Source organism: Rhyacophila brunnea, unplaced genomic scaffold (genome assembly GCF_057557595.1).
Source record: "Rhyacophila brunnea isolate RB1 unplaced genomic scaffold, BYU_Rbru_1.0 scaffold_3, whole genome shotgun sequence".
NCBI classification, from domain to species: domain Eukaryota; kingdom Metazoa; phylum Arthropoda; class Insecta; order Trichoptera; family Rhyacophilidae; genus Rhyacophila; species Rhyacophila brunnea.
The window spans coordinates 7,694,609-7,709,319 of record NW_028232965.1 but is presented as its reverse complement, the minus strand read 5'-3'; the positions used below and the strand labels follow the sequence as shown (position 1 = coordinate 7,709,319).

At 34.2% G+C, this 14,711-nt stretch overlaps 1 protein-coding gene across 1 annotated transcript; it reads left to right on the top strand.

Moving 5' to 3' along the window:
- The first annotated feature begins 4,659 nt into the window (after positions 1-4,659).
- Positions 4,660-14,210, top strand: LOC147067816 (BRISC and BRCA1-A complex member 2-like). Its single transcript, XM_085952384.1, has 7 exons — positions 4,660-4,849; positions 5,012-5,319; positions 7,318-7,499; positions 9,964-10,086; positions 12,216-12,279; positions 13,163-13,316; positions 13,937-14,210. The coding sequence occupies exons 1-7, from the start codon at positions 4,756-4,758 to the stop codon at positions 14,119-14,121; spliced, it is 1,110 nt and encodes a 369-aa protein (XP_085808510.1). The 5' UTR covers positions 4,660-4,755; the 3' UTR covers positions 14,122-14,210.
- The last annotated feature ends 501 nt before the right edge of the window (positions 14,211-14,711 follow it).

Below are 14,711 nucleotides of genomic sequence, written 5' to 3'. Positions count from 1 at the left end.
GCCTGCGGCGCTATTACACTTCATGGCCATGAATATTTTCAATTACTTATATAATTGTGCAATATATTTTGTGATTATTATATGTCGATAATCGACAGCTCCATTATTAAAGTAGATGTATTAAAAATCGCCAATAATTCACTGTATAAGTACCCTTAATTTGAACTAAAACACAATTTGAAAAACGTTAATGTAGTGTTTCACACTGCATTTAATCTTAGCGGTACGTAGGGGGCCCGCCAAATATCCTAGCCTGAGGGCCCGTTTCAAGATGTGGGGACCATGGTATAGGTACACCGAGTGCAATAGACAAAAGATCGATAAACGAGAAATTAAGCTGTGAAGAAGAAAAAGAGCATATGGGACTAATTTACATTCTCCTCCTTATTAAATCCTGGGTGCGCCACTGGTAGGGAAACAGAAAATTTTCCTCCTCAAACTTCATATAAATTTTAAGAATGCTGCAAAATGAAGTTAAAAACTTTAAAATCATGTCGCAAGTAGGTATTTTTTCACACACTAGATTCGTTTTACTTTTTAATACATTTTTAATACTTATGTCTGCCAAATAAGTTAGACGCGTTCCAAATACTCCTAAATTCTTTCAACGCACACGCGTTGTGTAAAATATAAAAAATTCTTATTCTTAACTTTTTAATTTCTAATGTCTGTTACAATAAATCATTTTTTCAACATCAGCGTTCATCCACCAAAAACATTCCACGTGATTCCCCACCGTGTTTATTTTATACCTACTCGTACAATAGGTAAACATGATTATTATTTTGAATTTTCAAATTAGAAAATTGTGGGTGACAAAAAGAAAATCGGTACCATACACTTTCTTTACGTAATTTGTTACATATTATTTATTGTATAATAAGTGTTCTTTTTCTTTAAAAAAGTAGGTAGGTATACTGAGAGGGCAAAAAGCTGTGTATTCGTATTTTTTTAGCTCTAAAATCAATAAATACTGAAATATGTCACTCGTTAAGGGAGCCATTTTTTACAATTTGTTTTGCTCGTTATGAGAGGTTCCACTGAACATTGAATTAAGAAGGCCAGCGGCGTACCTAAATAATAACTGTACTTATACTTTTGTATAAACGTATGAAGTTTTATATGATGAATAAATATATCTTAAGAGTAATTTTTAAGATATTGAAATGATTCAAAATTCGCCCCTAAAATGGAGACCCTAAATTCCAAGATGGCAGGAAAATATCCGTTTTCTATAATCGTGTGATTTGATTGATTGTACGTCCGGACATAACATACGTAGTACGGTCAAAGTTAATATTTAGTGCAAAATTAGATAAGTATTCAAACGAATTAATACTTTTGTATACCTATGTATTATTATTATTGTTGTACATTTTGGTATTGTTACAAGGTGGACTGTCTGAGGATATACGGCAGGGATTCGTAACGGGGTGGCCGCGGACTAAATTAATCTGTGCACCCTCACCAGTGTTGCCAACTCTCGATGCCAAAAAATAATGCCAGATTTGGTGACAAAAGAAGCTATTGCTAAGGCCGCGGCAAACGGAATTGTTGGGGGTGCATAGCACCCGGGCGACAGGTTTCAGCGGTACGAAAATACCCATAAATATCTTTTAACAATATTATAAAAATATTTTACATTTAATTGCATAAACTGAATCTTATGTTGAAATATATTAAGGTCATACCTAGTCATGTTGCATACTGATGAAGGAAGGCACTTACCAATAGCTGGCAAATTGAAGAATTCATTTTTAGACATACTTACGTACGTAAGTAGGTACTTAAAAATAATCACATTTTAAATAACAAAAATATCATTGCATACCTACATTAGGAAAATGCAAGCGCGAAATATTTTAGATCTAGGTATGTACTTATATTTCAAATCATTGCATTTTTTCAAAATCCGCACACTTAAAATAACACAGTAGGGAGGTAAAAAAGAAAATAATATAAGTTAGATCTTTGTGCTTAGTGAAATCAATATCAAAAGAATTGGAGTTTGATACCAGTGACGTCCCGAGACAAAATGCCGCCCCTAAACAGCGCCAAAATGCCGCCCCATTTTTTATACAGTATTTTTTTTATCATCGTTTCATGACTCCAATATCTAAGAAGTATGTTGTATGGAGACATTACTAAAAAAATATATACCGCTAAATCAAATTTAAATGCCATACTTACTTCATTTTACAATATTGCGTGTCCACGGGTTCGGACACGTTTTAAATATACACTCGACAACTTTCAAAACTCGCGAATGACTAGCAAAAATATTTGGACAAATTATATAGGTCACTACCTATAATTTAAATATAATTCGCAAATATGCACGTGTCATTGCTAGTCATCAAGGATGTGACGTCCAACGACATCGGAAGTAAACTAGACATCGTGAACCCGACAAAAAAACCAGGCCTTTAAGCCTTTTATGTTAATTAATAGGTACATTTTGTTTCTAACCAGAGAGGCCAATCTTTTAATAGAAATATATTTCCGTTATTACTAAGTTTAGATACATATTTCTATATACTTACACCGAATGATTCTCCTCAATTTGCCGCCCTTCGAGTAACTGCCGCCCACAAGCGACGCTCAATCTAATCTGCCTACCCCACGGGACGTCACTGTTTGATATATACGAGTATAAGCTAATTATCAAATAATGACGGCGCTCTTTACATGCTATTATAGATCCTAAATTGTTTAATCAGATTGCGGAAAATTTTAGGAGCAGGAAGCGGAAATGGTGAAAGGAAAATGGTATCGACGATTGATAGCTCTTATGGTATCGACACACATTAATGTAATATAAATGCCTATATGTCAGGCCATTGGTTCTAGGAAATGGATCGAGAGAAAAAGCTATAACATTTCAAGGGGCATTTTTTTATGATGCTTGGCATTAGTCATTCTTGACGCAGCCCTGTCCATTGGCATGAAAAGTTCTAGATATCCTTTGCATCTTTTCCCTGGATCCTAGAAATCATGAATAAGTCATATTATTTTCTTATACATTTGATCCACATACCTACCTTTAAAAATACACGGTCAATTGTAGGTAAAGGTTGTGATGTAAGTAAGATGTGTGTAACTAGATGTAACGCTTGTTGATTGGTTATCGAATTATGAACTACCGTTTAACTGGTAAAACTCTAATAAAAAGGTTTTCAAACATGGTTTTCGTTAATTATTCTACAGGTTTCGAGCTGTTGACGATTTATTGCACATTGCGGAATTTGTTCATATTTTAGCCAGACAGGCTTAACGTTTATTACTAATTATCACCACCATCATCAGCTGATCTCGCTCGATTCACTGCTGGATGAAGTCCTCCCCTAGCTCATTCCACTGTCCTCAGTTTCTAGCTGTTCGCTGCCATGTATGACGTATGTACATCCATCAAACTTTATGAGTTCGTCTATCAAGCGGGTTTTAGGAGGGGCCTTGTGGCCATTTATTTCTCCTTGGATACCACTGAAGGATGGCATTTGTCCATCGGTTGTCCACTCGCCAAACGATATGTCCAGCCCATTTGCACTTCAGCTGCTTAGCGGCCTCTATCACATTGCTTACTTTGATCTGCTTCTTTATCCACTGGTGTCTTATGTAACCTTTCCAGGTTATGCCCAAGATGCACCTTACCATATCCGAGATAGGTATTATTATTTTTATCCGTTCGATTTGAGTGCCATAGATGATCATCACTTTTGATCCGCAAATCTGTTTATCAGTAGGTACTTTAGTCCTCGTGACATTTATCTCTCAATCTATTTTGTGGCTTTCATTTGCAAGCTCCTTCATCCTATTCTGAATGTCAACGGTGTCGTTCGCACAGATAACAATGTCGTCCGCAAAGAACATGTAGAATTCGCCGGTAAAGGCGATTCCGCTGTTCTTCCAATCAAATCGTCTGAATAGGTCTTCCAAAGTAGCGGTGAATACCTACTTTATGTTAAATTCCAGAGGATCGTGTCGCCTTGACGGACATCCTTGTTGATAGGACTCCAGTAAGAAGACTTATGAAACTTTACGCTGACTGTTGTATCAATGTAAAATATTAGGTACATATCTCAATCACCTAGGTACCTAACATAGTTTTTAGGCGGTTGGATAGTATTTTTGTGAAATTTTTGTATACCTGACTACAGGTTAAACGACAGATAAATTTCAGATCATTAGGGTTTCCTTTCTTAAGCCGCGTTGACACGATCCGAGTACACTCGGACCGAGCGCACTCGTACGAGAAAGCTTCATACTAATTAATTATGTACTCCTACACGAGCTACTCGGACCGCGCCTACTCTTCCGAGCTAGCTCGGATAGAAGTTATTAGTATGAAGTCTCGTACGAGTGCGCTCGTTCGAGTGTACTCGGATCGTGTCAACGCTGCTTTATGGAGAATGATGATTGAGGCACTTTTCCAGATTTCTGGGACATTCTCTTCGTGCAGACAGGTCGTGAACAGTCATGAAAGATATATTATGGTTTTTCCGGCTCTATTCAGAATTTCTATATTATTACTAATATTATACTCGTTCTGCGGTAAAGTACGGTTGGTACATCAGAAATACCTACATAATCAATAGAGATTAGCACTGACACAAGATTACTCCTGTTCCTCGACCGTGTTACTTTAATTTAACTGGCAACACTTTGAGATTCATCGAAACTCAAAACGTCAAGATACAAACGTCAATAAGTGAAGTTTCTTTTGGTTTCTTTACTAAATCATTTTATACAAGAAAGATGCCGATAAAAGGGAGAAATTGTGATGATTTAAACAAAATTGATGAGTCATTTAGGCACTTTGTTCAAGAAATTTGGAAAGATTTAAATTATGGTAATAATCTTTCTACGAAAGACAGTTTCAATGGAATGTTTATGCTTAATCACATATTTTAATCTCTAAGCCGTTTTTTCTAATTTTATTGCAATAATTAGATACGATTATATTTCTCGCTTTGATGGTATACTCAAATCTACAATAAGGTGTGTATTTCAGGACTGTGCCGATCTAAAGTATACGTCGAAAAATTACGGAACTCCAATCTGTGTAAAAATGAGCTCTCTGATCAATTCACCCTGATGTTGCCATATGCAGGAAGCACGCTCAGGTGGGAGGTTTTCTTTGATGCCGGGTGCCCGTGGATAGCTCCAGATTTTCGATTCGATGATGAGACATTCCTGGCAAACGTGGACGCGAAGTTCATCGAAACGCATGTACCTAGCTTAGCTTCCTGGAACAATGAGGATAGCAAAGCTCTTAGTTGTGTCATAACTGAACTAATGGATTTATATCGAGAGCACCAGGTTGGTATCATTGTAGTTTGAGCGTACAATACAATAAATTAGCCGTCAAAACTGTCTATCTCGCTCTAAAAGTTAACATAGCCAAGAGAGGTGCTGTTAAAACTTAGCACTTTTTGACAATTCAAACTGTTAACTGAGTGTAGTTATACGCAAAGCAGCCAGTTCACACAAACCTCAAACAGAGATAGAAGCATTTTTATGTAGTGTGTTTCTTTAAATCCACAAAGCCTCTGTATACTGTTTATACCTTTTGAATGATATATATTATAATGTACATATGATTTTGTGTAACTTTTAACGAGATAAAAGCATAAAATCTATGAAATTTTGGTGTTTTAGCAGTCCTGAGTGTCTTGTGCAAAACCGTTTTTTTAGAACCAATGTTCGTTCTGCAGAATGCAGCTAACTCTTATTTTTGTAAGAAAAATCTTTATTTTTGCATCTATTTTCTTAAAAAACCTCAAAGTTACTTAAGTATTAAGGGAATTTAAAAATTCTGAAAGTAATTCGTAAAACTTTTAAATTATAAATTAATATTTAGCTGCCTGGCACTAATTTTTTCATGAAAAATCTACATAATATTATAATAAAATGAAAAACTTATAATCTAATTGAGAAAATAATGTTTATTAATTGAATGTAGAAAAACACACCTTATACAGTCGGGATTTTAATAATTCCATAATATTATCAAGTGGTTGCTTTATGCAGATCGAAAATGGCATATTTTTAAAACGATTTATATGAGATTTTTGTATGACAGCAGCTTGGCAGATTTGTGCAGAACGCAAAACAAACGTGTGTGATTATGGAAATCACAATAACTCATTTTTTTCAAAATTGTGGCCTGTCTGTTTTGTGTATAACTACACCCAACTTATTGTAACAATTAACCACTCAATACATTGATATGATAAACTACTCTCGATAGCAGCCTTATGTATAGAATAGATGCTCAGGAGTAACACTAAATGACATTTTTGTTTTCACGCATCAACGCGTAATCTCTCTTTTACTGAGGCTTCATATTTCATACACATATCATCACAATCATGCCAAAGTCACCGATGTGCAATGACACTTCTGAGATAATCAAGTTTAAACAATTTTGGTAATTCATTACCTTGTTGACACGATCCGAGTACAATCGGACTGAGCGCACATGAATACCTACATGGACGCTACTCGTATCATGGCAGCCGGTAATCCGAGCGCACTCGGACGATGGCATCCGATCTTAGTGAACTCAGACCGCGTTAAATTTTTTCGAGCTAGCTCATATAGGAGTAGGTAGTATAAAGCTGTCTCATACAAATGCGCTCGGTCTGATCGTGTCAACGCGGCTTTATCCTAGGATTATGAACTTTTCAATATTAATTTATATACTACTTATTTGGGGTCGTGTTGTCTATTGTCTTTGGCTAATTTGTATACAGTATTTACGCAGTTTTATGAAAATAATGTCATTATTTCGACCATTTCTAGAGCCAGTAGCACTTCTGGTCTTTGGCATAATAAAATTTGGTGGATTTCTAAGATATATTTAAATCAAATTAGTCAAAATTATTGACAAATACAGTATTAATTTGTACTATAGGTACAAAAAGAATTTTATATATTAAAAACAACTTTTTTCTTAAATGTAAAATTAATGTGACAATTTAATTAAAATGCTGAACAAATCAGCGTCCCTCAATTTAAATCTTTTTAGATAAGACTGTTGGTATCTGTGTGAGTTTGTATGATGTTTTTATGTTCCTGGCAAGAGTGATGGCAGAGATTATGTTTGGCATAAATTTCCGCATTATTGATCATATGGCGGATGTTGTGGATCTGTTGTTCCATAGCTCAATTGTGTCTTCGTTTACTTTGGTTTTTGCGTAACTGAAGTTCAAGTGTTGTTCAAGTGTTGATGATGGTTGCATAAGACCAAGAACAAAAGAAACAATGCATACTAACTTCTTACGGAGTTTTACCTCAATAAAAATTTTGTTACAGAAAAATCTCCTCTACGAAGATCAAAATTCACGAGCATACTTCGAGTATACCGCTCTCATAGGCGATGCAGCCACAGTAGAAAATGATATCGAAATCCTGGTCGGACGCGGAGATTCTGTCAGCTTTATGATCAAATTGAACATTGACTGTGCATCACTGCCAGCACTATTTAATAATGATGAGTAAGAATATCAAATGCAACATTTTCTTTATGATCAATCATTCAAATCATGGTGGTAGGGAGAAACCTTGGTTAATTGTCATGTTTTTATAATCAATGCTTTTTATCTGGAGGTATGCTGAAATACACCGTAACTCCAGTTATTTCTTAAAAGCGGACGTGCTCAGCGTGGGTCAAAATGGAGCTTTTTTCTATTTTCAAAGCATGATCATGGACATACCTTAAACGTTGTAGATAATCTAGTTATATAATTTTGAAGCCTTATTATCCTTTATATTTATTTTAAACATTTGATGACTGCATAAAGTATTTTTATTACATAAAATAGTGTTCTTTTAAACCTCTCGCTCTAATGTTTTAGAATATAGTCATATTTCAGTACATAACTGTGCAGTGGTGTTAAGATTTTTTACATTTATTAATTTTTAAACGCATTTATAAAACTATTAGTATAATTTATGACGAGATAATTTTAGTAAAATATTTACGATAAAAAATTATATTGATAATCTCTGTGATCCCAAATTTGACAAGAATTCGGCATTTTATTAATCAATCATTATACAAATAATCGGCAAGATTAACACATTTGAAGATAATTCTAAAGATACTCATTATAAGCTATGTCTTTGACCATTCAAGTGTGATAAACATCCTACGAATAATGATTGCTTTATAATAATTATTGACCTAAGAATAAGGTAGTGTTTTTTTGAAATACGCCATTTCTTTTGTCATTCCCCAGTGGTTAAGCTACAACATACGGCCGTAGCCATAATTTGATGTACTAAAACTAAAGTAGGGAGTAAGAACATGTTAAAGCGCGTGTTTGAACATGTACCCAACCGAAAAAAAAATCTTTTTTTTTTTAAACGGTACATGTTCAAACACGCGCGTAAACATCATTTTACTCCCTACTTCAATTATAGTTTGTCAATTTATGGCTACGGCCATATGTTGTAGGTTAACCACTGGGGAATACCAAAAGAAATAGCGTATTTCAAAAAAACACTATGTTATTCTTAGGTCAATAATTATTATAAAGCAATCATTATTCGTAGGATGTTTATCACACTTGAATGATCAAAGACATAGCTTATAATGAGTATCTTTAGAATTATCTTCAAATGTGTTAATCTTGCCCATTTTTTGAATAATAAAATGCCGAATTCTTGTCAAATTTGGGATCACAGAGATTATCAATATAATTTTTTATCGTAAATATTTTACTAAAATTATCTCGTCATAAATTATACTAATGGTTTTATAAATGCGTTTAAAAATTAATAAATGTAAAAAATCTTAACACCACTGCACAGTTATGTACTGGAATATGACTATATTCTAAAACATTAGAACGAGAGGTTTAAAAGAATACTATTTTATGTAATAAAAATACTTTATGCAGTCATCAAATGTTTAAAATAACTATAAAGGATAATAAGGCTTCAAAATTATATAAATAGATTATCTACAACGTTTAAGGTATGTCCAGGATCATGCTTTGAAAATAGAACAAAAGCTCCATTTTGACCTACGCTGAGCATGTCCCCCCTTAAACAATTTGAAGTTTTAAATGTTTTATTTTGTTTAGATATTATTTAATCTTTTGTATCGTAGCAACATAGAATAATATAATATAATATAGTGGCTATACACTGGTCACACGTTTGTTCTCCTATATTTATTTGCCAGGGCTGCAATAAGATATAATAAAATAATAAAAGCTCGTTGCATTAGGACCCTTAAGCACTGTCAACCAGTCGCTCGCAACCAGCTTGACAACAACCTTGGAGCATAAGAAATGAAATCGGCATTTACACACGTGGCTGCGGCAACCAGCCATAGTTTTTGGTCGCTGGCAACCATGGTTGCAGGAGACCAGTCGACGGTGCGTAAGAGGCCTTAGTGTTGAATGTAAAAAAAAAATTAAAATTTAATGAAGAATGCAAATAACAGTACATCATACATACAGTATAAACCCATCTTTCATGGGCCAATGCATGAAATATTACTTTTGCTATTGACTCGACTCAAAACCCCTGGAAAAAATTTGGAATTGTGTTATAATACAAACTTCAAATAAATTAGATGTGCAACTGATTAAAACTACATGATACAAAGCCTGCCTGTTAATCAATCACGCATTATCTTCTACGCGAATGTGTCACGATTGACTTATGACATCATTGCCAAAAACTACTTTTCCATAGTCAGAGTCAGAGACTGCCTATAACATTGTCACAAGCTTTATGACTCTCCTCTAATTGAACGAAAGTCTCCGAGTTGCAACTGAGTGACTTCATTCTCATGGCTAATATGAAACCCTTTTGGTATAGGTCCGAACTAAAACTCTTAGCCCAACAGTAACATTATATGGATGAAGTAGCATAACAAGGAAGTTGTGTTGTCTATTTAATTTTTTTTATTTACATTTATATCATGAAAAAATATATTTTTTAAAGATTCTATGAAAATCCTGGTGGAGAATGTGCAGTATTATTGATTAAGTATCCTAACCCATCTGTAGCTGAACTTATCATGTCGCCTCTAGTCACCAGAGCCATAGGAAATATCACATTACCACAGTAAGTACATAGCTACCTGTTTGTTACCTTTGTCTGTCCATGTAAATCATTCAATTACAGTAAACTCCCGATTATCCGTGTGTGGATTATCCAGTTTGCGGATTATCCGTGGATGATACGGTGTATACAATGATATAATAGCTCTTAGGAAAATTCAAACTGATGTTAACAAATCATTAAAAGATTCCTGCAAATAAACCAAAATCACAGGTTTTCTTAATAAATAATGAGTATTAAACACGTTAAAATAATTGTCCATATTTTTCGTTTATCCGTGCCGCCACTCCCCACCATTAGCCCCAGATAATCGGGAGTTGACTGTATATCTTTTGTTCACTATATTATTTGTTTATAATCGATATAATATAATTTATATCGAATAGTCGAAAAATATTCGTCTATCTATAAATTATCAAAAATGTTGCCGTTAAATCAGACATAATTTTAGATATTTATAGATAGAAGAATATTTGGTATCTATTATGGTATGAATTCTAACGAATTTAAGTTTTGTACTGTTCTATTTGAGTGGAAATGGAGTTCAAATGGAATACAACAAAACTTAAATACGTTAGAATTTAAATTCAAATTCCATCAAGTACCTTCAGTCTATAGTATTAATAATATTATAGTATGGCTTAGGCAGGGTTAATGAAATTTAAAAGCTAACCAACATTTTAAATATGTATTCTTAATTCAATGTAAACAAATAAGTATGACTGAAAAAGTGTGCACTATTTTTGTCAGATCGCCTAATAGCATAACTATTATGGTTTGGTTGGTTACATGTAAATTGTAAGAAAACACTGTGGGACAGTTCGCCATGAGCTTTCTATGGGAAAGAGATGACCATACACTATACGCTCTCCAATTTTATTAGATTCAATATGAACGTTAATTCAATTTTCATAGCCGATTTTGGCAAAATTCATGAATTCAAGAATGAAAACCTAACCTAACTTAACTTAAAACCTAACCTAACAAATAATCCAGTATATCGGCTGTTTTCAAAATTTGTTTGCTGCTGGCTTCCTGTAAACCGACAAGAACAATGTTTTATTGAGACATGAATTTTATACAGTTTTTGATACGGCGAACTGCATACATACATGTTTCCGGACACGGGTGTGGTTAGGCAGAGTATAATTGAATTTTAAAAACTAACCAGTACCATCTGCAATTTGTATTATTAGTTCAATGAAAACAAATAAGTAGTATGACTGACAAAATTTAGTGTGCACTGTTTATGTCAGATCTTAATAGCCTACCTCCACGCCTCGCCACTGATAATTTTTGAATAATGAACACGAGGGTGTTACCATTTCAACAATAAATAAAAAAATGCTAGGTCACCATATCTGCAGTGTGTGCATTTATTTAATCAAGACTTTATTTAACTAAGCACTGTCTGATCTCCGGCACTGGTTGCCGCAACCGCATGCGTAAGTACCTTTTATGAAAAAGCAAAGACCTGATTATTAATAATTTAAAAAAAAAGAAACCGCATGCGTAAACACTAATTTCATTCTGCCTCGTAGTTACTGTAAACTTCGTTTTTGAGTAAAGTTTATAATATTAACTATAATAATTCAATTTATATTGTGCTTTCCATAAATTTACCATTGTACGTATACCAATTATAAAATATTTTTTAAAGTCGCAGAAAATCACTATTTACGAGGGCAGTCTTATAAGTCTGGTAAAATTGAACAAGGAATATTTTTTTCAGCAAAAATCATTTTATTTTTCAACATTGTCCCCTTTTAGTCCAGCGTTTTTCCAATTTTGTGATCCCTTCCAAATAAATAATACGATTTCTCCAATCCTTCATAATAGGCATTTTTTCATTGATGACCTCGTCATTAGTACCAAATCTTATTCCACTGAGTCATTTTTTGGAATCTGGAAATAGTCGCAGGGGCTAAATCTGGAAAATATGCAAAATGCGATTGTTTTCCCTTCAAATCGTCGTTGAAACGGTCCAATAAATTTCAGTAATATTGCCCATTAATCATTTTTTTTTTTTTTTATAAAAACTTACATGGTTATATCAAATGATAAAATATATGATGATGAAAAGGTCGCCTGCCTACCTCTAGTATGTGCACTAAACCTCTTTTTTTTTATAGAATCCATCAAACTGCGGTGTTAATGGACTATGTTCCAATGGTCACCATTTCAATTAATAAAAAGGTAACACATGTTATTTTCATAATATTATAGTAAGTACAGACGCACATTCTTGCTCGATGGTTTTACGCTCATTCTAAAATGTCTCAACGTGTGTACCATCTGGCTCGATGGTTTTTTGTTCGACATCGAACAAATTGCGCTATCCGAAAAAGATTGAAGGTCTGTAATTCTTGCTCGATGCAGTTTGAGTGAGTGAGGACGCACCAGTGAGGCTCGTGCGGCCTCACTCTCACTCGTGGTCGACGGTGGCCTCGCAGCGTCTTGTGTCGAGTTGCTCGACTGTATGGACGCAACGACGAGCATGCTTCCAAGTCAACATGCTCGATCGAGCAAAACCGTCGAGCAAGAACGTGCGTGGGTATTAGCCATTAATCAGGGATTAGGTTTTAAATGATTGGAAATGAAATATATATAAGCAAGTAATATATTTTGTATGCATAAGGAAAACACAGCAAACCTATGAAGCTAATTTTATTGTGTCTAATATAAATGGATAATAAATACCTAAGAATACTCTTTCCCGTATCGTGCCTATTGCTGTAATCATTATTTTTTTTCTTTATGCTCTCCTTCACATTGGGCCAAGCAAGGTAAATGTAAATGGCCACCATAGATAACGATATACATGGTGAGGCCCATGGTCAGCAAATATTTTCTATTCTTCGATGCAGTGTCAGTGTGTCTACACACATCAAAGGGCGCCAACATTCACGAGGCTTGGCCCAATCCCAATGTGAAGGGGTTTTACTTGAAAGTAAGTATAATTATTTTCCCGTGATACATAAATTACTTCATTTAATTCAATGCTTATTCAGTCAGTTGCAGAAGGACATTTTATCACAAATTGGATATTTATTATATATGTAACGATATGCCTTTTCAGATATCTATGTTATTAGAAAATGAAAAAATGCGTCAGGCTATGCTCTCCCACTTTATTGTCAAATACGAAGGAGGCATATTAGAGCATGATTCCAATACCGCTTCTTTCCTCTTAGAAAATGAATCTTTCTACTGCATCTTGCATATTGAAATTGGTAAGTTAAATATTGATATAATAATATTATGAATATGTGAATTACATACTTTACAAATCGACTCGTATAGCAATCTATGACCCGGCATAACATGATTATCCTTGGCAGACAGTGCTCTCGAATGTTCTTTTCAAGGGATTCAATGTTTACTCGATGATAAAATTTGATGCATTCACCACATGTGTCATTAGATTTGAGAACCAAAATGGATGAACCAGAGAAAAACAGCTATTCCTTTCTTCGTGTACACAGTCACAAAGATGATTGGTTTAGTTCCACATTGTTAGTTATATGTAAATTGCATTGGAATGTCGACCATTTTTTTTATAATAGTGGTCAGTGATTGGCTTAAATGCCCTATGGAATAGTTGGGTGTGTTTTGAGAAGTTAGGTGAATATGGTTGAAAAAAATGCTGAACTTTGACATTGATTTTCTCGTTATGTAATAGGATTTGGGCAATTTCGAAAATGAAGAAATGTTAGAAAATAGTACTTCTACAGCAACTGACAAATAACTCAAAAAATCCAAAATGTGGATTTGGCTGAATTTGAAATCTAATTCAGGCATATCCCATAAGTGTTTATAATAGATTGCTAGACTAATGTTCTCTATATTCCAGGAGTGAACTTTCCAGAGAAGCCTCCCGCATTGACACTGAGGTCTGTTTATCACGGCCACATGGGAAGGCCGCTCGTTAAAGTCCTGCAGCTATGCCCCTATGACAAAATTGAAGAGTACATCACCCAACAGATCGAGCTATTCAAGCAAGACTGCATAACGAGCATGAGCAATCCGGCCGATTAAATGTTTCTCATAATTTCACCTGTGATAGCTGTAAAAATTTATGATATATTTGTAAAAAAAAGTTAATACAATTATTTTATTAACCCGGCCGCCATTTTTTCTAAATGCTATTCTTCGCTGTATTATAATAAATATGGCAATTAAAAATAGTTGGTATAACTTTTATCATGCCTAGATACATAAGGTTCGAAATGCCACACTAAAAAAAAGAATCGATTGTTGAATTTAGCTGTGTTTACTTAAAATCACCCATAGTCCCTTGCATCGAAAAAGTAGGTAGCCATATTTGATGACGTCTACTCTTGTTCAAAGGCTCGCTTTGATTGTGCACCCATGAAAATTAATAAATCACTCACTAATTTTATTTTACTCACGTTAGAAACACTTAAAAATGCCATTAAAAATATTGAAAATAATAGCTTTTATTGTGTCTGCATATTATTACATATTTTATGGGTCCGAGTTCCAATGTGCGAGCCGACTTAAATTGCATGCGAAGATAATATGTAATATAGTTGAAAAGTCAATATTCCATGATTTATATTATATTGTATTCCCGTGTGTGTTTTATTTTTATCAAACATTTATAC

Coding starts and splice junctions, on each gene's coding strand:
- LOC147067816 (XM_085952384.1), top strand. CDS start 4,756: ATGCCGATAAAAGGGAGAAATTGTGATGATTTAAACAAAATTGATGAG. Junction 4,850..5,011: donor TTGGAAAGATTTAAATTATG/GTAATAATCTTT, acceptor TGTGTATTTCAG/GACTGTGCCGATCTAAAGTA. Junction 5,320..7,317: donor ATTTATATCGAGAGCACCAG/GTTGGTATCATT, acceptor ATTTTGTTACAG/AAAAATCTCCTCTACGAAGA.